Below are 27,801 nucleotides of genomic sequence, written 5' to 3'. Positions count from 1 at the left end.
GGCGGCGGGCGCGGGGCTCGGCCCGAGCTCGGGAGGTAAGTGCTGTTCACCGAGACACCCCCGAAACCCCCTGGCCCGCTCAGCCCCCCATGCGCGCCGCGCCTGGCAGCCCGGCGGCCCCGGGGGTCAAAGGCGCGGCGGGGTGTGAGGGATGGAGAACAGGGGGTGGGGGGGCTGCGCAGTTGGCGCCCCGTCCTCCCCCCCGCTCCCCCGTGATAATCGGAGATCCGCGGAGGGAGCTAGAGACCCCTCCCAAATCCTCCATCTCCTGGCCTAGAACTGGAGCGTGCAGCGGGGCAGCTATGAAGCGAGACCCCCTCCCCAGATCCCTTTATTCTAAGCCTGGATCTGGGTCTAGGTTCCGGGGCAGAGATGGGGACGCCACATTCCCTCCAGCCTGGGACCCAGGACAGCCGAAACGGGTCCCAATTTCCCTTTTCCCAGCTCTGGCCTGTAGACCCCTGGGACCAAGATGAGGAACCCCTTTTCTCTGCTATGAACCCCGACCTAGGCCTGGCCGAGGAGCTGGGGGTCCCCTGGTCCCTCCTCTAGAGTGTCCTTTTCCAGCCCCCCGAGCACAAGGATGGGCGGTGGAGGGGCCTTTCACTGGCGTCCTCTGCAGGGACCCCAAATTTGGAATTCTAGCGAGGGGTCAGTGTGGGGTCCCTTGCTTGGCAGGGCCAGGCCAGGCCAGGCTTAGAGAGACTTGGAGCATGGACTTGGTGGTGGTCACTGCTTCAGTGGGGGGTGGGCAGCGAGCATCTGTTCCCAGGGATTAAAATAAATCGTAAATTAGGATCTTGCTGGAGGCTGGCTGCAAGTGGAGTGCGGAGGAGTGTTGGGGGTGGGTGGCCCCTCCATCTGCCTCGGATCCCAGAATTCGCCTGCCCCAGCCGCAGTGGGGACCTGGAGGTGGCTTTGGATGGACCTGACTCACTGGTGACCTTGGGCAGGTGACAGACCTCCCTGAGCCTTGATTTTTTTTTTTTTTTATTTGAAAGTGGGCTTTGGAGCCTGTATTCTACAGATTCTGAAACCCACCCACCCCATCTTTTGCCAAATGTAACTCCACCCTTTTGCTAAAGATGTTGGTGGTTGGAGGAGAGAGAGCAATAGGTTTGGAGACCTCCCCATATGCCTTGCTGGCCTCTGAGCCTCAGTTTACTGCACTGCAAAATGGGTTGATGGTCACATTCTGGCATTGCTGGAAGGGTTGCTCTGCCAGACAATAAAACATATTGCCAAGCTGCCATCATCAGAACAGGGGCTCCTCCACCCTGGTCACACCCACTGGACTGCCCAGGGCACACAGTGACCCACATACCTTCACCCACACCAGGGGCAAAGCCGGTACCTGGGCAGGATCCTGGGCAGGAGGAGGTGGGAGGTGCTGGGCCAGTCTATCCCCTATCCCTTGGGGCTCTTTCCCTGTGGTGGGGCTGGGAGTCCAACGCTCCCAGGTTCAAATCCAGCTCTCCTGTGCATGGCTTTGCCCCTCTGCACCTTGATGTGTTCTTCTGTGAAATGGGCTGAATCCCCCTTGGAAGATCAGAGCAGACTGTGAGAATGGGAGTGCTGCAAATGCAGACATGATCATTATAATACTACAATCATTATCATACAATATTATAATCATTATAATATTGTAATTATAATACTAATTACAATATTAGTGAGCATAAATGGGGTCAACAGCTGACTCGGGTTGGGGCAGGGGTAGGAGAGAGGGAAGTCTGCAAGGGTGTTGCCTGCTGTGTCTCCAGAGCTCGGTAGTCAGGTACACAGTTGGTGCTCAATAGGTGTTTTCCAAGTGAAGTGATGGAGAGGGAGGAGACCAGGGCGGGAGGACTGAAAAATTCCTGAGCGTGAGCTCAGATGCCGTTCACAACCCAGTCACTGTGTGACATGGGGCCGGTGCCTCAGTTGCCTCATTGGGGTAATGGCTGAGTTGAGACACTGCTTCCAAGTGCCATTGTGAGAATCATGCCAGATTGTGTAAATGGGCACAGCCCTGGTGGTCAGCCTTAGAGGGGAGGAAGCACATGACAGAGCTGGTCCTTGAAACAGCATGGCCAAGCGGCCAGTCACAGGAAAGGAAGAGAAAAACCCCAAACTGGCCCTACTGTGAGCAAATTGGAGTCCAAGGGGGAACAAAATGACAGATCCTGTTTCGCAGAACCTTAGAGGCCCAGAGAGGTGAGGGGCAGCCCAAGGCCACCGAGTGAGAGGTCAGGAGCTCCAGACAACCCATCAGGAACAGGAGCCCTGCCTTCTTTGCTGACTTGGTTCCTGTCTTGTTTTATCTGCTCCGAGACCTGCTCTAATGCTGAACCAGCAAGAAGCCCCAAGGTTTTGGGAATTGGTGCTGGGGAGGGTGGATCTCTGGGCAGCACCCAGAGCCTGTGTCAGCCACCTCCCGGAAGGACTCTTCCCCACTTCCAGCAGCCAGAGGATGGGGGCATCCAGGTCCACTGACAACCTGCTGTGTGACCTTGGGCAAGTCCCTGTCCATCTCTGGGCTTTGCCCTGGCTCTGTGGAGGCTGGGAGACCTGGGTTCACGCAGGGCTGACTTCATCAGACACAGTGACCACCATGTCTCAGGCACAATATTTTAGAGGTCTGTAAAGGTGTTTTAACTTCTTTTAAAATCAGAAGGGGAAAAAAAAACAAGCTTTGGGGTCAAAGAAAACATTTAATATATGGTATTAATATATTCGTCTCTATGCCAAATGTAGTTGTAAAATATAGTTTAAATTCTCTTTTTTTATTGGGGGAAGGGGCCCATGAAAGCAGAAGTGCCTCTGGCCTATGAACGTCCTCATGCGGCCCTGGGTTCGAGTCTTGGTGCTCCCATTCATGGGCTGTGCAACCTTGGGCAGGTGGACTCCCCTCTCTGAGTCTTGGGTTCCCCCCCAGTGAAGCAGGCATCATTGGCCCACCTCAGAATGGTGAGATGTGGAATGTTTAGCCCAGGGTTGGTGCTCAATTTGTGGGTACTATTATTTCACAATTGTTGTCAAGGTCATTTGCTCGGTAATAACAGCCCCGGCTAGGGGCCTCAGTTTACCCACCCAGGACCTGCATGGTGCCAGGGAGGTCCCATGGGTGCTGTCTGGAGGGGGAGGGGAGGTGGCAGTTGGGCCGTGGGCGGGGCAGGGTGAACTTCCTGTCCCCCAGGCACAGGGGCCTCTGCTTGGTGCTACCGGAAGTGGCAGGGGCCACGTGGCTGTCTCCTGGTGCCTGCCCCAGCTGACAGGGGCTCTGGCCCCATTCACTGTCTGGTGAGTTTGAGCCCAGGCCAGGAGGCCCCCACTGCCCCTCCTTGCCCCGCTCAGGATCAGAAGGGAGACCCTTCTTCCTGGCCCGGGTTTCAGGAAAAACAGTAGGTGTCACTTCCTGGGCCAGGCTGGGGCCTGCACAGGACCACCCTCTGCTCTGCCACCCCGACCCCCATTACGACTCTTGAGTGGCGGGAGGGAAGGCAGGGTGGTCGGGGGAAGATGGAGATCCAGAGCCACGTGTGGAAGTTTTGAACAGGAGTTCTTTTGCAGACAGGTCAGGGACAAAATCATAGTGACCTGGGGCCAGTGAGTGACCTCTCTGTGGCTCAGTTTCCTCATCTGTAAAGTTGGGATTGAGCCTCACGGTGTGGTTGTGAAGGTTGAATGAATGTGTGGTACCTGTGAAGAGCTGGGCACGGTGCCGCGCACACACTCGTGCTCAGTGTATGTGTAGGGGGAGGGGCAATCTAATGGGAGTTGTGAAAACAGTAGCAAGATGCTTGGTTTCTGGGGAACTTGGGCCCGGTGGCTCCTAGGATCCTCTAGAGCAGCACCATCTAGCAGAACTTTATCTGTGCTTTCCATTTGGGTGGCCACCGGCCCCATGTGGCTCCTGAGCCCTGGAAACAAGGCTGGCACAACTGAGGAACTAGGGGTTTAACTGTATATAATTTTATTTAGTTTAAAATTAAGTTGCCACATGGGACTAGTGGTTCCCTTATCAGTTAGCCTAACTCTAAGGGATTTGGAGATGCTCAGGGTCTAGGTCATGGCCAGAAACTAAGAAATGAGATGGGAATTTAGGGCTTTTCCCCCTTGGGATGTCAGCTTAGCATGTCCCCAGCTAGGCTGGCTTTCCTCAGGGGCTACACTAGGAGCTAGAGTTTCTCAGGGGCCCCAGCATCACCCAGCACAGGGTGGTGGTTGGGAATGTTTGTTGAATCAAATAATTGTTTGCCTGGTGAACACCTATTCATGCTTTAAAACCCCAACTTCCACGCCCCCTCCTTGAGTCCAGGTCCCCCAGTCCTTGTTCCTCCATTTGGTTCAGCTTTGACCCTGCAGGACTGGGGTATCTGTGTCCAGCTCTGTTCTCCTAGACTGAGGGCTCCTCAGGGAGCAGGCCCGGGGCTGAATCATCTCATGGACCCTGGTATTGTCCTGGCCAGGTAGGCACATGGTGGGTGCTGGGTGACTTACAGAAGTCGAGTGACCAGGGGCTAGCTGATAATGGGTCGAATTAAACTCACTTTCAAGATTAGAAAACTGAGGCTCAGAAAGGGGCAGCCTTGTCCAAGGGCCTTGGTCAGTCCTTTCCTGGTGAGGCCCAGGGAGCTTTCCCATCCTGTGTTCACCAGCCCCGTCCCTGCTGCCACTGTGCCTCCTGGGCTCCCAGCTGCTGCTGAGCTGCCCTCAGGGTCATGAATTATGGATGAGGCTTACGGGCTCCAGTGACAAGCCCAACCTCAAGAACATGCCAAGGACACCAAGTGTCCCTCCCTCGCCTGGTGGCTTGGCCCTGCCCCCTCTGCAGGGAGGCCTGGGGTCCTCCAACAAGACCCCTTCTAGGCATTCCCTCTTGTTTTGCAGATGGGGAAACTGAGGCACGGAGCTGGACAGTGACTCAGATACCAGGTGAACACACTGGCTTCCAGGGGGCAGGGTTGGGACTCATGGGGGCACCAGTGTCAGCTGGGTCACCATGGTGAGGGATGAGCTTTCCATCACAGGAGTGTGCATGACATGGGGACTGTTGTAGAGGGATTCAGGAGACCCCAAGGGAAACTTAGGGACACTTCAAGGACCCCGACTGCCATGTGGCTGATCACAGTCCCATTGTCCACCTCTCACCAGACCCTCTTCCTACAGGAGCTGCCCAGCGTGGGGCTGAGTGCTCAAGTTGGGACTCAGCTGGCCCGAGTGCAAATCCACTGTCATTTCCTGGCTGTGTGACCTTGGCAAGTAGCTTCCCCTCTGGGAAGGTCTCAGTTTTTCCATCTGTGAAATGGCCTAGAGCTTTTCTACCCATCCCTGACCATGAACTCCTATTCATGCTTAAAAACCCCAACCCCTATGCCCCTTCCTCTAGTCTAGGCTCCCCTAGCCCGTATCTCTTCATTTAGTCTGACCCCACAGGGCTTGGGCATCTGTATCCAGCTCTGTCCCCCTAGGCTGGGAGCTACTTGAGGACCATGCCCAGAGCTGTATCATTTCAGGGGCCCTGGCATACTCCCAGCCTTGGGGTTTTTGGTTCCTTCTCCATCCTCTTTCTCCCTCCTCCATAAGGAGAGCAGTTGGAATTTCCCTTCCTGAGGCCCGAGCTGGCTATGACTACAGCTCAAACTTGCCTCTCTCTTCAGATAGGCACCAGACAGGAGCCTTCGGGGGTCTCCATAGAGGCCATCAGGATGTCGTATTTTGGGGAGTATTTTTGGGTAAGTAAGATCCGCTGTTACTTTGGTGGGGGCTCCTGGAAGGGCTGTGGGGGCTTTTATGGAGATGGAGGGACCTGGGGGCTTATGGGCAGAGTCTTGGGCAGATGGAGGGTCTGCAGGGGGTAGAAGTTAAAGTGGGAAAAGTCAGGCTGGGTTTGAATCTATACCCCCAGACGTCATAGGCCTTATGATCTTGGGCAAGTCACAGGTTGAACAGGGAGACTGAGGCCCAGAGTAGGAATGTCTCACCTGAGGTTGCCCAGTGAGAAAGTGCAGAGTCAGGGCTCAAACCCAGGGCCAGACTGAACTTTCAGTATCCAGGATCATTCCAGCCAGGGAATTTCCACATCTTCCCCATCCTGGAGAGTTGGGGGGTTTTCTTCACTTGACCCCTAGGGACCCCCTCACCTGTCTGCCCTCCAGGCTGGGGACCACATACTGTGACGCAAGGAGCCAAGTGAGACAGACTTGTTTTTATTCATTCACTCCCTCCCTCCCTCCCTGTCACCACCACCCCACACCCAGCCAACTCTGGGAGATGCTGGAGCCCCCAAGAGATTCCATCCAAGCCCTGACCCTGAGAAGCCCCCAGTCTGGGGGACACAGAGCCAGTAAGATACACCCAGCCCTGTAGGGTCAGGGCTGAACCCAGCCTTGAGTATGCCCAGAGGAGGAGCAAGGACACAGAGCTGTGTTTGCCATGGGCTTTGAAGGCTGATTTTCCAGGATGTCAGAAAGGCATTCTGGGCAGGGGGAACAGCCTGGGCAGAAATCCAGAGGTGTGACACTGGGTGGCCAGTTGAGGGCACAAGGACTCCTCCCGCAGAGCTAGGCTAATGGGGAGCCACAGAGGATATGTGAACAGGAGAATCAGGGAAGGACCAGGGCAGAAAGCCCCTTCCTCAGTTGCAGGCCCAGAGCTTGCAGAGGAAGCCCAGTTGCTAGGCAACTGGTTGCCCATGGCAACATGCCTTTCTCCCTCCCCAGCTGGGGCTCCTCTTACTAGCACTTGCTTTCTTAAAGGGGCCGCATCCCCTTGCCAATTGCGGGGGTGGGGGGCGGGGGGATGGACCTCCACCTCCTTCCCAAGGGTCAGAGTCCTTGGATTTGCCTCTGAATGGCTGTGTGACCCCATCAAAGGGCTGCCAGTCTCTGAGGCCCTAGTGGCGATCTGTGTAAGGGGGTTGACCTGTTTGAGGATCGGTGGTCGCCCAAGTATTGGAACCCTGACAGCGGCACCTACATTTATTTTAAATTTCTCTTAATGGAATGCAGCACCTACATTTCTTTTAAATTCTTTTTCATTGTATGAGGCATGCAAGTTCGCTGCAGAAAATTCAGACCAGCAAAGAGAAAATAGAAGCCACCCCCAACTCCTCCTTCCAAAGATAGCCTGGTACACAGTGGATACGATCTTTGAGTTTGGGATTTGAATTGGGCTCTTCTGGGAGCTCTTGGGCAGGTGGCTTTGCATCTCAAAGCCTCAGTCTCTGCATCTGGGAAAGAGGGATGAAACTCCTGCTTCCCCAGGACTAAGGTAGTACCCCTGGAACGTCTGTTTCTTTTAATTAATGTTTCTTTTTTAATCTATTGTTAGTATTGGTGACTCTTTGCTGGGTGACGCTGGGGCCCTGACTGGCCTGAAGGAGGCTCCAGTCAGGAGAAATCAAGCCAGACAGGGATGCCCCCCCCCCCCGGTCTTGTTGGACCAAGTCAGGTCTGGAAGCATGGACGGCACTGGGGAGCCATGGGGGAAGTGTGAGCAGGAGAGGGACGTGATCAAGCTGTATTAGAAAGATCTCTCTGGGGCTGGCGTGGGAGCAAGATTGGAGTCCAGAGGTTCTGAAAGAAGACACAGGCCCGAGACAGCCCCTCCCAGGACCCTCGGCTGCCAGCCCAGCCCGAGGGAGCCAGACACTGCTGGGGGCTTTGCCAGGTCTGGGAAACGGGCCAGCAGTTGGCTGTGAGTCAGCCCCAGATGCTGGCCTGGGCGGCGGTGCCTGGTGCAGCCTCGCCCGAGGATCCCCTGGGCAGGGTGGGCGGGGGCCTGCTGGGGCTGTTTGCTGAGCCCTCAGCACTGTGCAGGAGGCCCTGTGTCTTGTACCAGCCTCAACTCACCAAGACCTTTGGGAGGTGAGTGCTGTCATTGTCCCCATTTGTCAGATGAGGAAACTGAGACCCAGAGAGGTGAAGTCACTGGCTCAGAGTGACCCAGTGCGTAAAAGGAGGATTTGACACTTGAGCCTTGAAAGTACGATTCTAGGGAATTCCCTGGCGGTCCAGTAGTTAGGACTGCGTGCTTTCAACTGCCAAGGGTGCAGGTTCAGTCTCTGGTCAGGGAACTAAGATCCCGTAAGCCGAGGCCAAAGATAAAATTAAATTAAAAAAAAAAAAAAAAAGAAGTATAATTCTAGACATGAGAAGAGAGAAAATATATTCCTGGGGAGCTGGAGGGATCAACAATGAATGTTTAGGGAAGTGGGGGTCTGAGGAGAGTCTAAGAATGTTCCTGAAGGAGGAGGGCCTGTCAGTGATCCTTGAGAGGTGGAAGAATTTGGATGGGTCGAAAAAGTTGCAGGCTAGTGAGCCAGGTGACAGTAACAGCCCCAGCAAAGATACCGTGGTGGGAAAGAGCAGCATGTCTGCACCATTTGCTATTTGCTGGCGAGGCCAAGAGGCTGTCCTGGGCCTTCCCCAGTCTTGGCCTCCATTTTTCCATTTGCACAGCAAGAGGGATTATCTGGTGGTGACTTCTGGCTTTATCCTTCAAGCTTCCAGGTAACTGGGAGGGTGAACCCCTCAGGTTGGAGGAGGATGGAGGAAACCATCATTTCCAGAGGGTCTGTGAAGTGCTCCCAAAGGGATCACTTTAGTGATTTGTGTTGGGAATTAAATAACATTGGGGCTTCCCTGGTGGTGCAGTCGTTGAGAATCTGCCTGCCAATGCAGGGGACACGGGTTCGAGCCCTGGCCTGGGAAGATCCCACATGCCGCGGAGCAACTAGGCCCGTGAGCCACAATTACTGAGCCTGCGCGTCTGGAGACTGTGCTCCGCAACAAGAGAGGCCGCGATAGTGAGAGGCCCGCGCACCGCGATGAAGAGTGGCCCCCACTTGACACAACTAGAGAAAGCCCTCGCACAGAAACGAAGACCCAACACAACCACAAATAGAAATAAATAAATAAATAATTAAATAATTTAAAAAAAACAAAACATTGGATCCCTCCATGAGCTTCCTCTTTCAGTCTAATTACAAGGCCCCATTTGGTGCTAAAATATCTCTACTTCCCTCCGACCCCAGCTGATCACCCTTTTTAACTGACAGCTCAGTGTTCAGACATGTTGCCTTTCACGTGTGACAGAATCTGGCTGGCATTAAAACATAGTTGTTGCCTCATTTTTTCCCGTCCCCTTCATTATGGCAAGGGGTCCTGGCTTTCCACTTAGAATAGTGGTAGGGACTTCCCTGACAGTCCAGTGGTTAAGGCTCCGCACTTCCACTGCAGGGGGCATGGATTCGATCCCTGGTCGGGGAGCTAAGATCCCACACGTCATGTGGTGTGGCCTAAAAATAAGAAAAAAATTTAAAAAAAAAAGAAAAAAGAGAATAGTGGTAAGCGTTGCCCTTTTAAATCAATATATTTGGAGAAGAAACAAGAGCAACCTTAAAGCAAAATGATAACTAAGTAATACCATGAATTAGCAAAAACTAGGGTTGCCTTTGGGGCTTTAGGGGACCGTGACGTGGATCATCTTGGTATTTACTTCATTCCCATATGAGAGGTAGGTGACTCCCTGCCCCCATCTTAATGAGGAGCCACTACAGGTTCAGAGAGAGACAGTGACTGATCTGGATCACACAGCACAGCCCTGGCCTCTCCCACCATGGTGACCCCAGAACTAGGAGGAAAGAGGTTTGGTGCAAGGCATCAGCAGGCACCAGGGTAGAGGCTCTGTTCCCACCAGTCCCAGGTAAGAGCAAAATAACTTTTGTCCATCTATTCAACAAACTGAAATGCCCTTTCTGTGCCCCACCCTGTACTGGATATTGCTGGGTCCTGAGAGAGGTGTCAGACCTGCATCCTGCTTTGTGGGGTTCTCAGAGAGGGAGTTTTCATGTTGAAGAGAACAGAAAACACAACTACAGTGACTTAAGCAACAGGGGTCATATTAGTTCATAAAATTGAAAAGTTGTGCAGTAGTGTGGCTTTCAGGGTTGGTTTGATCCAGCAACTCTACTCAACACTTTTTATTCAGACCCTCTCAGGTTCAGCTTCTTTCCAAAGTTCATGGTTTCCGCTTGGTTGCCAGTATCTCCTGTGACCACATAATCATTTATGGAAAGGTAGAGAGAAAAACAGGGGAAGAGACTGATAGAGAAAGGAACAAACAGAGGCAGAGATACACACACACACAAAGACAGAAAGATAGTGACAGAGAGAGACAACCAGTGAATGAGAATGTCTCTCCCTCAACTATGGGAGAAAAATCCCAGGATTCTTTCTTTTTTTTAATTTTTATTCTATTTATTTTAAAATTTTGTTTATTTATTTATTTATTTATTTGTCACGCCTCGTGGCTTGTGGGATCTTAGTTCCTTGACCAGGGTTGGAACCCAGGCTCCCTGAAGTGGAAGCGCAGAGTCCTAACCACTGGACCGCCAGGGAATTCACCCAGGCTTCTTTCTGATTGGACCAAATTAAGGCCCATGAACCAATCCTTGTGACCAGGGGGAAATGCAACAGGCTGATTGGCTCAGGCCTGAACCAATCCCTACAACCAAAGGATGGACTTCTTCTGGTTAGCTCCTCAGCCCAGCCCCTGTTGCTAGGTAACCTTGATGTCCTCTCCATCCCCTTTCTCAATCTCCACCCCCATTCCCTGCAGGGAGAGAAGAACCATGGCTTTGAGGTCCTGTACCACAGCGTGAAGCAGGGGCCCATCTCCACCAAGGAGCTGGCAGACTTCATCCGGGAGAGGTGAGGTCCCTAAGCCCCACCCACCCCCTGGCCATGTCCCACAGTCCACACAGCCATGCTCATCTTGTGCCCCAACCCTGGTGCCCCCTTTTCCCTTGCCCACTCCATCCTCCCACCACACCACACCCTGCCAGAAAGGATCCAGGCCCCTGGGGTCTCCAGGAACCAAATGGGCTTGAAGACCCTCCAAACCAACGGTTCTCAATACTATCAGCCACATGCCCCATCTTAAATGACAATCACCAGGTTCTAACGCCTCCCCCTGAAGAGACGCTAATACGACCTACTTACAAGGAGAATTTTGAAAACTCAGTCTCGGGCCCTGAGTATGATAAAAGAAAAATCATGTATGATGAAATAATCTACATCTCAGCATGTCAATGCTCCGACGTCTGAGAAAACATAATAAACTCAAATTGCAAGGCAGCCTCTGCTCCCCAGCTTCTCAGCAGCTGAACGCCCGTTAAATCTGGGCAGAAAGTCCAAAGGATTATTAACCAGGTTTTTCTCTTTGTGGCTGTCACGTGGGACCTGTCGCAACCATACAGGACAGCGGCCACTCTTTATTTTATGGGCCTTCAGACCCTGGGTCCATCCACTGTTGCTTATGCTACCCCATGGGTGCCTCTATCAGAAAATATCCCGATGGGTAACTTGTTTTAACTGGGCACACTGCTACCCCAAACAAAACTGAGGTTCTATTAGGATGAAAATGTGAGTGGATATTAGGTAGGCATTTAGCAGTGTCTGTCTAGAGGGAAAAAGGAAATATGAGTTTGTCTTCTGCAATTAAATGAGACAAAGCATATAAAACATTTATATTATGTGCTTACAAATTTTTTTATCTGCTGTTGCTACTGCTGCTACTACTACTGATGTTTTACTTAAGGATAAAAACCTCTCCTATGAATTTCCAGAACACCTCCCCCTGTCGGGGGACTGTATCATTCTCCTGGAGAGCCACTGCTCAGATGTTTGAGATGGGGAAACTGAGGCCCAGGGGTGTGGGGCCTTTCCCAAGTGTGCTCAGAACCTTCCCCATCCTTGCCTTGTCCTCCTACCCAGGGCCACCATCGAGGAGACCTACTCGAAGGCAATGGCAAAACTTTCCAAGCTGGCCAGCAACGGGACCTCGGTGGGGTGAGTGGGCTCTGGGTGGGACAGGAGTGGCCAAGGGTGTGGGGCGCTGGGGGGCAACAGGAGCCTGCCCTTGGGTGGACATCTCTTCGTGGATATGTGGAACAGGGAGTCATCCCCCTGCTTATGGGGCTCATTGGACAGAGGAATATAGTTCATTCATTCACTAGTTCATTCATTCATTCACTGGATATTTACTGAGCACATACTGTGTGCCAGGCACTGTTCAAGGCACCAGGGGGCCCGGGGCAATCAAGAAAGATAAAGCCTCCAGTCACCTTCATGCCCTGTTCATAGGTGTACATCTGGGATGTGTGACGAGACGGTTGTTAACCACAAACATGCACAAAGTCCTTTCCCAGGGAGAAAAGTGCTAGGAAGAGAACAAAATAGGAGCATTAGAGGCTGGACACTATCTCTGGAGCCAAGACCTCAGTAATGCGAAGGAATCAGCCATGGGGGTGTCTGCGGGACAGAGACCCAGGCAGGTGGCTCAGCTAGCGCAAAGGCCCTGAGGCAGCAACGCACCATACGTGTTCAAGGAAGAGCAAAGAGGCTGGCATGGCTGCAGGGCCTGGACAGAGTGGAGATGAAGTAGGGGAGAAATACAGGGAAGGGGCCACAGGGCCCCAACACACAGGTGACTTTTAAACCAGGATGTGATGTGGTTCCGTTGGCATTGCAAAGTTCCCTGTGGCTCCTGTGGGGCAAAGGTTCTGTCGGGGGCCGAAATGGCGGCAGCAGAGAGCGAAGGCAGTGGGGAGGCCAGAGGGGTCTTCTGTCGAGGTGGGAAAGCCCCGCAAACTTGATTTGGGCAGGTTGAGTCTCAGCAGCCTGTGAGTATCAGGCGGGGCCTGGAGTCCAGACAGAGGACTGCGGGGCCTGGGCCTGGGTTTAAATTCCGGCTCTGATATTCATTCGCTGAGGGCCCTTGGGTGAGTTATGGAACCTCCCATGCCTCAGTGTCCCCATCTGCCACAGGCCCGCCTCACACAACTGCAGTGGGGATTAAATGAATTCATACGTGTTCATGCTTAGCAGGACCCGGCACACATTAGATGCCTGAGCCAATGCCAGCCATGCTGTATGAGGGGTCCCTGGGGGGTTGGGCCTGCTGGGCCCGGGATGTGTGACCCCACCTGTTTCCAGGACCTTCGCCCCACTCTGGGAGGTCTTCCGAGTCTCCTCAGACAAGCTGGCGCTCTGCCACCTGGAGCTGACACGGAAGCTGCAGGACCTCATCAAGGACGTGCTCCGCTACGGCGAGGAACAGCTTAAGGCACACAAGAAGGTGTGTGCTGTGGGTACCGCAAGACTGGTGGATGGGGGATGCCAGCGGCTCCCAGGATCCCAGGACTTCTGGGGCCTTGGAACCTCCAGCCCCTGGTGTGTGCCTCTGAGAATTCTGTTAATTCCACGACATCAAACTCAGAATCTCACAGACCTGAGCATTGGTGAATTTCAGTCTCAAAATTCAAGAGTAGGGATCTGCAAACTACGGCCCGCGGGCCACATCCAGCCCACCACCTGTTTTTGTGCAGCCCTTGAGCTAAGAATAGTTTTTCCATTTTTAAGTGGTTGAAAAAAAAATCAAAAGAAGAATATTCTGTGCTGTGTGAAAATGACCCCTGATCTAGAGCATCAGGAGCTACAGATCTTGTTATTTGACATTTCTAGACCCTGGAAGAGCCAGACCTTAGACTCTCGGGATCCCAAAATATTCGAAGCTTATAATTCTAGAGTCATAAAGGCTTTGCATTTACAGATCCCTAGAATCTGCAGGGGGTTTTGTTTGTTTGTTTTGTTTTGTTTTCTGGCCGTACCTTGCGGCATTCGGGATCCTAGTTCCCTGACCAGTGATCGAACCTGCGCTCCCTGCGGTGGAAGTGCGGAGTCTTGACCGCTGGACTGCCAGGGAAGTCTTGAGTCTGTGGTTTTTAACCCCTGTTAAAAAAGGGAGTTGGTAGTACTTCATACTGTACAGTTAAAAATGGTTACGATGGCAGCTTTTATGTTATATGTATTTTACCACAGTTTTTTAAAAATTGAGGAACAAGGAAGTTTTCTACAGGCTGACATGGAACAATCTTGGGAGTGAATTATTAAGTGGAAAAAGCAGTGAGTTTAACAGTATGGACTGTTGCCATTTGTCATAAAAAATGGGCACATTTGATGGTCCATGTGCCAGTTATTTCTGGAGAAGTATCATGGTAATAATGGGAGGTTTTTACCTGAACTCATCCCTTAAAACTTTCTGAAATGTGAATTATGTGTAACTATTACCTATTTAAAGAGTTAAAATTTTTGCAATTCATAGAATACTCAGAAAAAGTATTCTCTAGGACCTGGAATCCCACAGAGTTTGGGAAGCTGGGAATTTCACAGCATTCATCTGGGGTCTGCTCAGGTCCTGCACCCCAGCAGGTGGCTTCAGGTGGCCCGCATGCTCTTCTCCGCCCCCAACAGTGCAAAGAGGAAGCGGTGGGCACCCTGGACGCTGTGCAGGTCCTTGCAGGCGTCAGCCAGCTCCTGCCCAAGTCCCGCGAGAACTACCTGAACCGTTGCATGGACCAGGAGCGGCTGCGGAGGGAGAGCACCAGCCAGAAGGAGATGGACAAGGTGGGCACACAGCTGCAGGTCCCCAGCCACCGCTGGCCCACACAGGTCAGAGGAGTTTGCCGAGGGGTGACGGAGCTGCCTGCTGGGAGAGTGAAAACATATCACAGAGCGATGGTCATTGATCCTGCATGAACCACATACATGCGGGGCACCCCAAGGAGTCTACGTGCTGGGGGATGGGGCCGGGGGAAGTGCCCTGAGTGTCACCCTCTCAACCCCGTCCCCTCCCTGTGCCTCCTAGGCAGAGACCAAGACCAAGAAGGCAACAGAGAGCCTGCGGCGTTCAGTGGAGAAGTACAACTCAGCCCGTGCCGACTTCGAGCAGAAGATGCTGGACTCAGCTCTTGTAAGAACCAGGCATCTGTACCTTGGAGACCTACACATTCCTGGGCCCAGGATGCTCTGGGCCCCAGAAGTCCAGAACCTTCCAAACCCTCGACTCCGGAAGCCTTAGAATCACAGGCTTAAAGCCGTAGAATTCTAGAGCCAGTTAGCTATTGTTACTGTTATTATTAGTTCAAAAACCAAATCAGTTTTGTGCCTTAGTTTCCCCACCTGTAAAATCGGAGCAGTAATAGTACCTGCCTCATAGAATTGTTGTGAAGATTAAATGAGTCACCATGTGTGAAGTTTTCAGACTAGTACCAGGTGCATAGAAACCACTCTATGAAGTATTAGTATTATTATTTTTATTATCACTGATGAGGTTTTTAAAGAAAGACAGTGTAGGGTTTAGAAGCCAAGAGTCTCCTGACATGTCATGGTAGCTGAAAAGCCTGGATTCCTGGTCCAGCCTCCATCTCTCACCAGCTCTGCAACCTTTGGCAAGGCACTGCACCTCTCTGGGTCTCTGTCTACCCAAATGTTTGAAAAGCAGATTGGGATCTCAGGATTAAGAATCAGATTTTTTTTTCTGATTTTGCAGTGATAGAAAGTTGCAAGTGATAGAAATCTTCATTCAAACTGACAAGGAGACGTATAGGCTCAGGGAACTGAAAAGTTCAGGGGGCAGAGCTTCAGGTATGGCTGGATCCAGGTGCTCAAATGGCATTGGCAGGAAGTTGTGCCTCTCTGCTTCTCAAGTCTGTTTTTCTCCCTGAGGGCTTTACTCCCAGGCAGACATGCCCTCCCAGGTGTGTGTGTGTGTGTGTGTGTGTGTGTGTGTGTGTGTGTGTGTGTGTGTGTAGCAAAGTAGCCACCACACCAGCAGCCCCCACATGCATCCACCAACACATTGACTCAGGGTATGAAAGTGTTTTTTTCCATGGTTCCAGCAAAAGTCCCAGAGCTCTTCCCCAAACCAATCACTGAGGCCAGGGGATTGGAACATTCTGATTGGTCAGGCTGGGTCACATAGCCACTCCTCGTGGCCCCACCTTCCCATTTGCCCCTTCCCTCCTGCCTCAGCACTTCCAAGCCATGGAGGAGACCCACCTGCGGCAAATGAAGGCACTGCTGGGCTCTTATGCTCACTCAGTGGAGGACACCCATGTGCAGATTGGGCAGGTGAGTGGGACCAGGGGTGGGGAATGAAGCTGGGGTTCTGGGCAAGAGGGCCTTGGCCCTGCCTGATTACGCACTCCATCCGCCTGGCCCAGGTACATGAGGAGTTTAAGCAGAACATAGAAAACATCAGCGTGGAGATGCTGCTGAGGAAGTTTGCAGAGAGCAAGGGCACAGGCCAGGAGAAGCCGGGTGAGTCTGGGCATCTGTGGGGATTGGGCTGTGGAGCTGTAGGGAAGGAACAGGACTCAAGAGGGCAGAGAATGAACCTCTCTGGGCTTCGTTTTCCTCATCAGAAAAATGGGCTGATGAGAAATCTAACTCAGCAGCCCACAGAGGAAGAGGATCTGCTGCCTGATCTTATGTGTAAATCTCTTACAACTGGATACCAGAGGGGCCTTGAATGCCAAGCTCAGCCTTTCAGACTTTCCCCTGAGGGCCCAAGGGAGCCATTGAGGGTTGTTGAGCAAAAGACCAATTTGAAACTGTCCAGATACAGAGTTGAGGAAGAATTGAGAGCAAAAGTTTTGGGGGTCACATCTGGGTTTGTGTCTTTTCTTTGTCGCTCATTGTGTGACCTTGGACGTCTGTCTTGCCTTCTCTGAGTCTCAGTTTCCTCATCTGTAAAGTGGGGATGATAATAACCCCCACCTAATGGTGTTGCGAATGTTCAGTAATTTGATGCAGATAAAGGGCAAAGTGTGTACCTGGCACATAGTAGGCGCTCAGTAGATGCTGCTACACAGTTTACATCCCTAGCTCTAGTCAGCCACTAGGGTCTGTCTTTTCTCCCTCCTGTCTCTATAGCTCAGCACCAGCTCAGGCCACCTCTCCTTGTGTGGGCCCCCACTCTTGCCCTTCACTGGCTCCAGGTTTGTCATGCCCTGCTCCTGCTCATATAACCTCTGTGGCTCCCCATCACCCTTGAGAGAGAGTCCCAGGTCATCATCCTGGCACCTGAGGCTCAGCCCACCTCACAGACTTATGGTCCATCCCCTGAACTACCCAAGTTCCACCCAGAAATGCTGGAAGTAGAAGAAATAACTCAGGCAGTGCCCCCTCCAGTCCATCCCAAGGTGGCAACCATCCAAGGCAGGACCAGAACACTTGGCCCATCCCACTCATGACCATCTCTGGGGCTGGTTCAGCATCTTGGCTCAGGCCCTGGACCCTGACTGGTCTTGAGCTCAAATCCAGGTGCCATTGTGTGGCCAAAGGTATACTGCTACCCTTGCCAGGCCCAGTCTCCCTGCCCAGCTGAGTTTCTCAATCTTTTCTGTCTCAGGGCCTTTGGACTTTGAGGCGTACAGTGCGGCTGCCCTGCAGGAAGGCAAGTACGTCTGGGCCTGGATGCCCAGGCTGGACCACAGGGATGAGGGAGGCAGATCTGAATGGGAAGGGGGACCCCCCAGGGCTCAGCTGCATCCCCCTCATCTGTCCTCAGCAATGAAACGTTTGCGGGGAGCCAAGGCCTTTCGCCTCCCAGGACTGAGCCGGCGGGAGCGGGAGGCACCTGCAGCTGTGTGAGGAAGCCCCTCAACCCAGCCCTGGCCCAGGCTAACCCAAGATCCCTCCCCTGCCCAGGGTATCCCAGAAGGCCCCTGCTTAGGGTAGCCCAGGAGAATCGTATTCCAGGCTAGCCCAGGAGTCCCTCTACCCAGGCTAGGCCAGGAGCTCCTCTGTCCCAGACTGGCTCAATATTACCGCTGCCCAAGCTAGTCCAGAATTCTCCTTTTGCCAAGACTAGACCAGGGCCTGCCTGTTCCCCCTGCCCCGGCTGGCCCAGGATTTCTCCCTTTGTCAAGGCTGGCCTTACTGTTTCCCCACCTAATCTAGCCTGGGAATTCTTGCTTTGTTAAGACGAGCCAAGAGTCTCCCTGCCCAGACTAGTATCACATTCTTCCCTATGACCATGGTCTCCCTGGCTAGCCCAGGATTACCCTTGCCCAGGCTAGCCCAGGATTCTTTTCTTTGCCAAGGCTAGCCCCATTATTTCCCTGCCAAGGTAAGCCCTACATTCAGACTAATTCCAGGGTTCCTCCCCTTCCAAGTTGACTGAGAACACCCCATGCTCAGCTAACTCCAAATTCACCGCCCCGGCCCCAAGCAAGCCCCAAGTTCCCACCACCTGCAGGGCTAGTTTGGGACAACATAGCAGCCCAGGGGCTGGCCCCAGGTTCCATGTCCGGTGTTGGGGGCAGAGGGGAGGGCCAGAGGAGGTGGGGGAGCTGACACTGACACCTCCTTCTGCATTCCCAGAGATTCCCTGGAGCCCGATTCAGGGGTGAGTGCCATGGGAGGGGCCAGGCCGGGCTGCAAGTGGGAGGGGTCCATCCCACCTTGGCCCCCCACCCAGGCCTGGAAGCCAAGCCTGGAGCTCAAGGGGCAAGAGGTAGCACAGCTTAGGGACCAAGTTCAAATCCCACCATGGCTGCAAACTCCCATGGACCACGTGGGAGGGACCGATGTCCCCTCTTAGCCTCAATTTGCCCCTCAGGACAGGTTGCAGCATGTTCTGTTCCTCCAAGAACCTGCCCACAAACTGCGAGAAGATCATTATTGCCATTGGGGTTGTTTCTTGGTCTGAGTCAGAGCCCAGAGGTGGAGGGGGGGCATGGCAGGGTGAGATGGGAGGTTTGGTACCAGAAAGACTAACTCACCACTTGTCCCCCCAGACATGTCCAGAGGTGGATGAAGAAGGTTTCACTGTCCGGCCTGATGTGACCCAGAACAATATCCTCCTGGCGCCTTCTGGGGGCAGTTGTTGGCACAGCAAGGACAAAGTTCTGTCCACAGTGATCCACCCACCATTAGCAACCCTCTCTGTGTACATCCTGAGGGGAGCCTCCAGTTGTGAACCAAGCAGATTCAAATGCAGACACTCGCCCTGCGGGGTCAGCGCTGAACAAGAGGGAGAGGGGGGAGCTTGGTTACCCCAGAGGGGGAGCCAAGGGGACTTCCTGGAGGAGAGGGTCACCGGTGTTGGGGTTTAGCAGCTGAATAGGAGTTTACTAGTTAGGACAGGGCATGCTTGTATGAAGGCTTGTGGGGGGAGGAGAATGGCAAATACATGGTGTCGAGGCAAGGGTGGCAAGTGGTGAGAGATGGAATTGTGCAGCGCCTCGAAGGGATGTGAGCAGGAAGAGATGGATTTGAGGGCTGACTGGAGGGAAACCCGGTGTTGGAATCCGCTTGGCCCCTTGACTGCAGTGCACGCACAGCGGAGCCCTCCCGCTTCTCGTCCAGCGACTCCGATTTCGATGATGAGGAGCCCCGCAAATTCTACGTGCACATCAAGCCCGCCCCGGCCCGGGCCCCAACCTGCAGCCCCGAGGCAGCCGCAGCACAGCTCAGGGCCACAGCCGGCAGCCTTATCCTCCCTCCTGGCCCCGGGGTGAGGCGTGGGGAGGTGCTGTGTGTGGGGCAGGTGGGGCTGGCTGGATGCCACCGACCTGATGCCACCCCTTTGTCCACAGGGCACCATGAAACGCCATTCTTCACGTGAGTAGCCTGTTAAGGGGTCTTGAGTTTGACGAGGAGCACGTGGAAGGGAGACTGGGCCTGGAGTGTGGGTGTGGGTTTGAATTCCAGCTCTGCTCTGTAACTTGGGGCAGACTGCTTACCCACTCTGATCTCCTTTTATAAAATGGGGTCATTATGAGAATTAAATGAAAGCCAGAAGGGATCGCTGGGGCTGGGAAAGAAGCCAAAAGCTGGAGACAAGTTGGCTCAGGTTCGAACCCCTCTCTGCCTGACTTGCTGGTCACCTTGGGCAGCTGACTAGACAGCTCCAAACCTTGGTCTCCTTGGTGTGTGGAGTGGGAAGCAGTGCAGGCCTGGCGACAGAGAGGCTCAAGGAGGTACATCTCTTGCAGGGGACACTGCTGGGAAACTACAGAGGCCTCGATCTGCCCCAAGGGCTGGCAGGTGGGTTCCATGGGAGGTGGGGCATTGGGCCCACATGAGTGGGCAGGTGAGGGCCGTGCCTGCCTCTCTCCTCCTCCCCTGCTGCCTCCCCGTGTCTCTGACTCCCCTTCTCTTATCCTGGCAGGGAGTTAAGGGCGTGCCATTTTTGAGGGACCACTTAGTCATTCACTTGATGAACATTTATTGAGCACCTTATGTGTACTTGTGCTATTCTGGGTTCTGGAGATAAATGACCAAGACAGGTCCTCCTTTTCAGGGTCACGTTCTGGAGGCTCAGATTTTTAAAACAGTAAATAAGTTAGAGCATATTCAATGCTTCCAAGTGCTGTGAAGAAACTAAAGCAGGCAATGTGATGGAAAATAGGAGTGGGTGACTTTAGTTGGGGCCGTGGTGGAGGGGTAGCAGGGGAGGTGGGGAGGACTTTGAGCTGAGCCCTGAAGAGGAGCAGGAGGGGGCTGTAGGGAGATCTGGGGGACAGAGCTCAAGACCAAGAACAGCAAGTACAAAGGTCCTGAAGTGGGAGGAGGCATGGAAACACCCCTCTTGTCCATTCCCTGTCCCCAGCTGTGCAGAGAAGCTGCAATCGGATGAGCAGGTTTCCAGGAACCTCTTTGGGCCTCCCTTAGAGTCCGCCTTTGACCATGAAGATTTCACAGGTGATGGGGGTGGGGCTTCGGGGACGTGGGCGTCCAGCAGGAGGAAGGGTGGGGCCACCGCAAGGATAGGAGGCTCCGGTAGTCAGGACTGTGGGCCAGGCCGGAGGGAGGACGTGGCGGTCCTTTGTGGGTCAAAGTGAGGGTGGGCGAGGCCATGGCACGAGTGGGCGGAGCCGGCGAGAAGGTGTGGCCTTCGTGGGAGTGAGGATGACAATGTATAGGCAGGCATCAGCGGAGGTGAAAGTAGCCAGAGAGCATGGCCTGGGGCGGAGGGGGGGTGGGGGAGACATCGAATGGAGGCGGGCCTTCCTCAACATGGGCGTGGCCTGCGGGAGGATGGAAGGGACTCCGTGTGAGTGGGGTCTGGAGCTGGCTGCCCGCTTCCCTCCCCCAGGCTCTAGCAGTCTCGGCTTCACCTCCAGCCCCTCGCCTTTCTCTTCCTCGTCGCCCGAGAACGTGGAGGACTCCGGCCTGGACTCACCGTCCCACGCGGCACCCGGCCCCTCCCCGGATTCCTGGGTTCCCCGCCCGGGCACCCCACAGAGCCCACCTACCTGTAGGGTGCCGCCCCCAGAGTGGAGGGGGACGCAGCCCATGCTGCCATCAGACTCACCACAGCCCCTCGCACCATCCCCGGGTCCCTGGGGGGTGGAGGCTGTGGCTGGAGGAGGTGAGTTCCTCCACCCCTAATCTGAGAGTTATCTGAGTCCTGGGGGAGGATTGAGCACCTAATGTGGCCAGGGTCTGAACAGGGTGCTGGGGACACAGCCGGGACCCAGGCAGGCAGAAACCCTCACCCTTGCAGGGACAATAGTGATATGGATATTTAACAAGGCAGGAGGTGGCAGGTGCCTGGTGAGGACTCAGAAGGGTAGGGCCTCCCTGAGGAGGGAACATCTGAGCTGGGATTTGATGGAGGTGAGGACGCAGCCATATGGACATGGGGGGAAGGGCATTCCCAGCAGAGGGCACAGCCTGTGCAAAGGTCCTGGGGTGGAAACAGGCAAGACCCTTTGAGGAACAGTTAGGAGGCCAGTGTGGATGGAACAGACTGATGACAGGGAGAAGGAGGGAGTGGAGGGGGAGATGTCGGCAGGGAGAGGGGATCAGGTGGGGGCTGGTGGTCCCAGGGAGAAATGTGAGTTTTACCCCTAGCAGGGTCAGAGCCACAGGAGGGAGGGCTGTGAGCGAAGAAGGGGCGGGACCTGCTCGGATTGCAGGCTCTCTGGCCGCTTGGTAGGCAAGGATGAGAGCCAGAGACCAGGGAGGTGAGTCCAGGTAAGCGGTAATGGGGTAACAGTGGGGAGCAGGCCAACAGACAGTCACGGGACCCAGAGAGCAGAGGAATCAGGGCAGAGGGCCTGAGGGCAGCTGAAAGGAGAGGGAAGGGCAGAAAGAGCAGGGAAGATGGGGCGGAAGAAGCTGGGGTGGGGGCATGTCAAGGCTGGGCCTTTACGTGTCAGGTGGGTGGGGGAGGCCAGGCTGGAGCACCCTGTGGACAGCTGCATGAAGACATCATCAAGCTGAAGTGGGATGGAAGGCTGCCCAGGGAGAGGGTAGGAGAGCGCCCAGGGTGGAGCAGGGGCAGGGCTAGCGGGGGGAGGAAGGAGGGGATTGGCTACTGGTTGGCTCCTGGGGGCCTGAGTCAGAGGGACTGTGGGCTGTGACCACATGAGGTCCCCAGCAGTGGTGACGGGGTGGCGGGGGGTGGGGGGCTTGGTACCATCCGTGGTTAAAGAAAGAGCCTGGTTGGAGCTGGTTCAAGGGAGGGCTCAGGGGAGTGAGTGTAGACCATGAGTGTAGACAGATAAAGTTGCCTGCGCTTTACTGTAGAACTAAGGTTCTCAACTGGGCCACTTATGCCCCCTCAGGGGCCACTTGGCAATGTCACCACTGTCACTTGATTGTCACCACTTGGGGGTGGGGTATACCTGAGGTCTGAGGGGTGGAAGCCAGGGAGGCTGTTCAACACCCTACAGTATGCAGGGCGGCCCCAGCATCATGAAGGATCCAACCCTGTTGAGAACCTTGGCACAGCCTGGGGTGTAGGTAGGAGGGGAGGCGAGCGAGTAAGCGTTTGTAGATGGAGCAAAGCAGGGACATTAGGGAAGCAAGAGAGCGAGGGGGACCTAGGTGTTACACCATGATTAGTTAATTTAGAAGGGTGTGACTCAGACACAAGCCAGGGTGGGAGACTACCCTTGGAACTGCCAAATGTTGGGTAAAATGCCTCTGCCAAATCCCCACTCCCCCGTAGAGTGCCTGCCTCCTGAGCATCCAGCCCTTGCATACCCCCAGTGATGGGGAGCTCACCCCTTATTGAGCCACCAGTCTGGTGTCTGGGAGACTCAGGGTTGCAGATGGTGTCTACAGTCCTGTCCAGCACCTTCTCTGTAGCCCTAGGACTCCCAACCATCAGGGTGTCTCCTCCTATAAGCCCGACTCCCAGTTTGGGGCTGAGTTCCTCCCCTGGCGAGGTTGGAGAGGCCCAGGCAGCAGCTCAGCCATGTCTGTTCTTATGCTCATTCCCCAGACTTGATGCCTGTACCTGCTGACCTTGCAGCCAGGGAGGGCCTGGCAGCCCCACCCCGGAGACCTCGCTCCAGGAAAGCATCCTGTCCCCTCATGCGCAGCAACGGGGATCTGGTAGGGTGAGGGGGGTGGCAGGAGCCGGGCTGGGGGTCGCCTCCAGGGTCAGCATCGGGGCACTGCTGCTAGGGTGTTCACAGGCCGGCCTATCTTCTTCCCTTCCAGTCTCGTTCCCTGAGCCCCTCCCCACTGGGCTCTTCAGCCCCCAGCACCATCCCAGAACGGCCCAGCTTCTCATCCCAGGCAGGACATGGTACGTGGGTCCTCTCTGGGCCTCAGTTTCACCTTCTCTGGTCCGGGTGTGTGGCTTAGTGATACAATGGAGGCCGTGTCGGCAGAGGGCGGGTTCTGGAGCCTGGGACCGGTGCTCACTCTGCCTGTCCCTCGTTCCCTCCCTGCCACCCCCAGGAGTCTCCCGGGGCCCAAGCCCTGTGGTCCTGGGCTCCCAGGATGCCCTGCCCGTGGCCACTGCCTTCACTGAGTATGTCCACGCCTACTTCCGTGGCCACAACCCCAGGTACACAGTGGTGGGGCACAGTGCAGATGGTGACAGGCAAACAGGGTTCCCTGGGGGCTGTGCATCTAGGTTCCGGCAGGGACAGCTTTCAAGTGGGTTTCATGATCTGCTTTACCGTGGAACAGCTTCGAACACTGAGCTGAACAACCCGACCCATCCTGAGGGGTGTAGGAACCATGGAAGGCGTTTGAGCAGGGCTAGGCATTGATGTAGCCACGGTTTAGAGGAACTCCTCTGAGGCTGCTGTGGGCGTCAAACTGAAGGGAGCAAGACCAGAGGCCAGGCCCGTGGAGGGGGCAGGTTAAGGGTGAGTTGAGGGACCAGGGATAATCTGGGGGCGGTGCCCAGCCAAAAAGACCTTAAGATCAAACCACAAAGAGGAGGAGAGTATTGGACCGGAAACCCAAGCTGAGGACAGTTACGAAACTGAATGTTTTGCTTTGAGCTTCCTGGTGGCCTGGGGAAAAGAGAACTGGAGAAGGGGGTGTTCCTGTCTCCTTCAGCCCAGTGTGGATTCTTGCTGGTGTCTGGATGGCTGTCCAGGCAGGGACACAAAAGGTGGAGGCTCGGGCTGGGAGGCTGGCCATGGTCAGAGCCTTGCTGATTTTGAGGGACCTGGTGAGCCACAGGCTACCGTGAAACTAGGAGAGAGGGGAGCGTGAGGTGCCAGGCAGAGCCCTGAGCCAATGCCCAGTGCCTTCACCACCCGCCCCCACCAGCTGTCTGGCTCGAGTAACTGGGGAGCTGACCATGACCTTCCCTGCTGGTATCGTGCGTGTGTTCAGCGGAACCCCACCCCCACCGGTCCTCAGCTTCCGCCTCGTGCACACGACCCCCATTGAGCACTTCCATCCCAATGCTGACCTGCTCTTCAGGTACTGTTGAGGAAGGGGAGAAAAGTTAGGGGCTTCCATGGACTGGTGGGGGCCAGGAGCGCCCCGGCTCTGAATTCCTGTTCTGCCTCCCGGGATTTGCTGTGTGACCCTGGGCAAGCTGCTCTCCCTCTCTGAAACTCACTCTCCCGTCTTTTGCTTCCCACCCTCGCCCTTCCCTGGGAGTTATGCTTTACTGGTCCCAAGGTTAGCCTGGGAATCTGCATCTTTAGGAAGCCCTTGGTGTAGGTGGGATGCTGGAGGCCCTTGGGACGGCATCTCCCGAGGGTTGGGGTGATTATTCCCGGTCTCTGCAGTGACCCCTCCCAGAGCGACCCTGAGACCAAAGACTTCTGGCTCAACATGGCGGCTCTGACTGAAGCCCTGCAGCGTCAGGCAGAACAGAATCCAGCTGCCTCCTACTACAACGTAGTGCTGCTGCGGTACCAGGTGGGCCAGGTGGATGGGGCGGGGCAGAGGGGGCAGGGAGGGGATGATGGGTGGGGAGAGGGTGAGCAGGCGGCAGAAATGGAGGCTGATAGCAATGAGCGTGGGGTGAGCTGTAGGCGGGGTGGGCAGTGTAGGGGGGCCTGGCCTCCACTAGTGCAGATGGCCCCATCGTGCAGATTAGAAGAGGTCTGATCCCAGGACCTGGCAGCTGGCACCTGTCCCCAAGACTTTGTTAGAATGGGGCACTCTTCTGCCCTCTGCTGGAGACGTGTTGTAACACAGCCTCTCATCAACAAAGAGCCCCTGGGGTGTCCTAGGCAGTGCAGTCAGGTCGGTTGAATGGTGGGTGGCATGGCAGGGGCAGTGTGGCTGAATAGCGTGCGGTGTGACAGGACAGGACGGCTCAAGCCGTGTCCTCTCTCCTGTTCTCCCTTCCCCCAGTTCTCCCGCCCCGGTCCCCAGTCCGTGCCTCTGCAGCTGAGCACCCACTGGCAGTGCGGGGCGACCCTCACTCAGGTCTCGGTGGAGTACAGCTACCAGCCTGGTGCCACGGCCGTGCCCACGCCACTCACCAATGTCCAGATCCTGCTGCCCGTAGGGGAGCCTGTGACCAACGTCCGCCTGCAGCCGGCTGCCACCTGGTGAGGGCGTGTGGGAGGCCTGGGGAAGCTCAGCAGTGCCCCCAGAACCTAGCAGACCTCCCTTTGATACGCCAACTGAAGGGTCCATCTTAGGCCTGACCATTCACTGTGGGCTCACCTTGCTTGGAGCTAAGGGTGATATTACTAGCAATAATGATGTCTGACACCGAGAGCTTCCCACATGTCAGGCTTGTTCCATGTGTTCTGCACACACTGACAGGCTCGGGGCTTTTAGCAATCCCTCAAGGGGTTGGCCACCATCATCCCCACTTATGGAGGGGGAGCTGAGGCACACAGAGGCTAAGTCACTTACCTAGGTCACACCAGGATTTCAACCCAGCCACCCACTCGTGGCCCCTGGCTTTTAGTCACTGCACAACGTTGCCTTTGTTTTGTACAAAAGGTAGAACCTGCCACCAAGAAGCCAAATTAATAGGGCCGAATGCATCATCTAAAAGTGCTGCAAGGCTGTAGAGCCTTCAGGAACCAGCTGCTCCATACCCCACCCCCATTTCACACATGGGAAAACTGAGGCCAGGAAGGAGACCCGGCTTTCTCGGGTCATGTAGCCAAGAGGCAACTGAGCTGGGACCCTGGGCTCCCAATGTCCTTTCTGGTGGAGACCGGACCAAGCTTCTCTTGATGCCAGGAACCTGGAGGAGAAGCGGCTCCTATGGAAGCTTCCAGATGTGTCCGAGACAGGGGGTGAGTTATGGTTGTGCCCAAGGTCTTGGGGGTCTCAAACGGGAGAGACTTATTTCAACGAGGGGAGAGGGAATTCCCTGGCAGTCCAGTGGTTAGGACTCCACTTTCACTGCCGAGGGCGCAGGTTCGATCCCTGATTGGTTAACTAAGATCCCGCAAGCTGCGCGACACAGCTAAAAAAATTTTAAAAACAAACTAGGGGAGGATTGGGGATGTGCTAGGAGCAGGGCAGTGTAGGCATCAAGGAAAGCTTGAAAGGGCTTTGACAAAGCTGGAGGAGAGGGCATCCCTAGGGGTGGGCACAAGAGGTGCAAAGACCCTGAGGCAGGATTCCTTTGCAAACCACACACAGCCCCGTGGGGCCAAAGGAAAAGGGTGCAGGACACAAGAGGAAGTCAGACGGAACAGACAGAGCCACAGATCAAAGGGCTCGGGTGCAGGGCTGAGGAGGAGCCCAGGTCACAGCAGGACTGGGGTCGGGGACGGGACACAGCTGACCTCAGACCTCCCCAGGCTCTGGCCGCCTGTCTGCCAGCTGGGAGCCATGCTCGGGGCCCAGCACACCCAGCCCTGTGGCTGCTCAGTTCACCAGCGAGGGGGCCACTCTGTCTGGCGTGGACCTGGAGCTGGTGGGGAGTGGCTACCGCATGTCGCTGGTAAAGAGAAGGTTCGCCACAGGTACGCCCTCGCCCTGCCGCTGCGCATCCCCAGAGCCAAGACCAGGCCGGGCTCCGAGCCCCACTCCTTGCTTCTGCCAGGGTGCGGGGGTGGGAGAGGCATTGGGGTGTTTGGAAAGGATAGGTGGGTGTTGGGGCCTGGAGACCCAAGGATGGGGGGCACAGTGGAGAGAGGGGTGGTCAGGGCCCCAATGAGAGGGATCAAGACGCGTCCCCTACGGGACTTTCCCTGCGGTCCAGTGGTTAAGACTCCGAGCTTCCACTGCGGGGGGCACGGGTTCGATCCCTGGTCGGGGAGCTAAGATCCCAGTGTGCGCGGGTGCAGCCAAAAAAAAGAAGTGTCCCCCTGGCCCGGCCTCCTGCAAGACCCAAGGCCAGGGAGCAGAAGCCCCCCTCTGGTGAACCCATCCCCACTCCCCATTCTCCCGTCCCCAACAACGGGCTGCTGTGGTTCCATGGGGCAGTGGGAACAGTGAGTTAACAGGGGTGGTTTTGAAGAGGATTGGGGGATCCCAGGGTAGGGGCAAGGGCCCCCACCTGCACCCCTCAAAACCCTGCCTCCACAGGATGTAACTGGTGAGCTGAGCCTGCAGAGGCCGACCAGCACCACTGGCCCCAGCTCTGCACTGCGTCCTGGTGCTCACTGACTGCTCCCTGCCCTCCTGCTAGACCCGAGGGTCCCCCACCCTGGCCTCCCCTGAGGCCCTGACCCCATGGAGAGGATCCCAACGCTCAGTCTGGCTGAGCCTGAGATCCACTCCTGCTCATGCCAACTCTCATGCAGGTCCTTGGCCTTTTAATGTTCTTTAA

General features: G+C 55.2%; 1 protein-coding gene across 4 annotated transcripts; it reads left to right on the top strand.

Annotated features, from left to right (window-relative positions):
* FCHO1 (FCH and mu domain containing endocytic adaptor 1) lies at window positions 1–27,801 on the top strand. Of its 4 annotated transcripts, XM_036845359.1 has the most exons (29): window positions 9–35; window positions 4,873–4,917; window positions 5,152–5,240; window positions 5,643–5,717; window positions 10,606–10,697; window positions 11,763–11,837; window positions 12,984–13,125; window positions 14,301–14,453; window positions 14,695–14,799; window positions 15,861–15,959; window positions 16,052–16,148; window positions 17,242–17,286; window positions 17,401–17,479; window positions 18,216–18,240; window positions 18,632–18,689; window positions 19,172–19,350; window positions 19,433–19,457; window positions 19,832–19,883; window positions 20,449–20,540; window positions 20,935–21,210; window positions 23,074–23,186; window positions 23,295–23,382; window positions 23,538–23,646; window positions 24,366–24,521; window positions 24,836–24,968; window positions 25,410–25,609; window positions 26,259–26,314; window positions 26,828–26,993; window positions 27,558–27,801. In XM_036845359.1, exons 4-29 carry the CDS (start codon window positions 5,691–5,693, stop codon window positions 27,562–27,564), a joined length of 2,649 nt encoding a protein of 882 aa, XP_036701254.1. In that variant the 5' UTR covers window positions 9–35; window positions 4,873–4,917; window positions 5,152–5,240; window positions 5,643–5,690; the 3' UTR covers window positions 27,565–27,801. The 4 variants fall into 4 exon arrangements, with proteins under 4 accessions (XP_036701257.1, XP_036701254.1, XP_036701255.1 ...); XM_036845362.1 differs by lacking the exon at window positions 5,152–5,240 and having other exon boundaries at window positions 1–35; window positions 26,828–26,992; window positions 27,557–27,801; XM_036845360.1 differs by lacking the exon at window positions 9–35 and having other exon boundaries at window positions 4,883–4,917; window positions 5,137–5,240; window positions 26,828–26,992; window positions 27,557–27,801.

Source organism: Balaenoptera musculus, chromosome 3 (genome assembly GCF_009873245.2).
Source record: "Balaenoptera musculus isolate JJ_BM4_2016_0621 chromosome 3, mBalMus1.pri.v3, whole genome shotgun sequence".
Taxonomy (NCBI): Eukaryota; Metazoa; Chordata; class Mammalia; order Artiodactyla; family Balaenopteridae; genus Balaenoptera; species Balaenoptera musculus.
The sequence above is the reverse complement of the archived record's forward strand: the minus strand, read 5'-3'. Positions and strand labels throughout refer to the sequence as shown.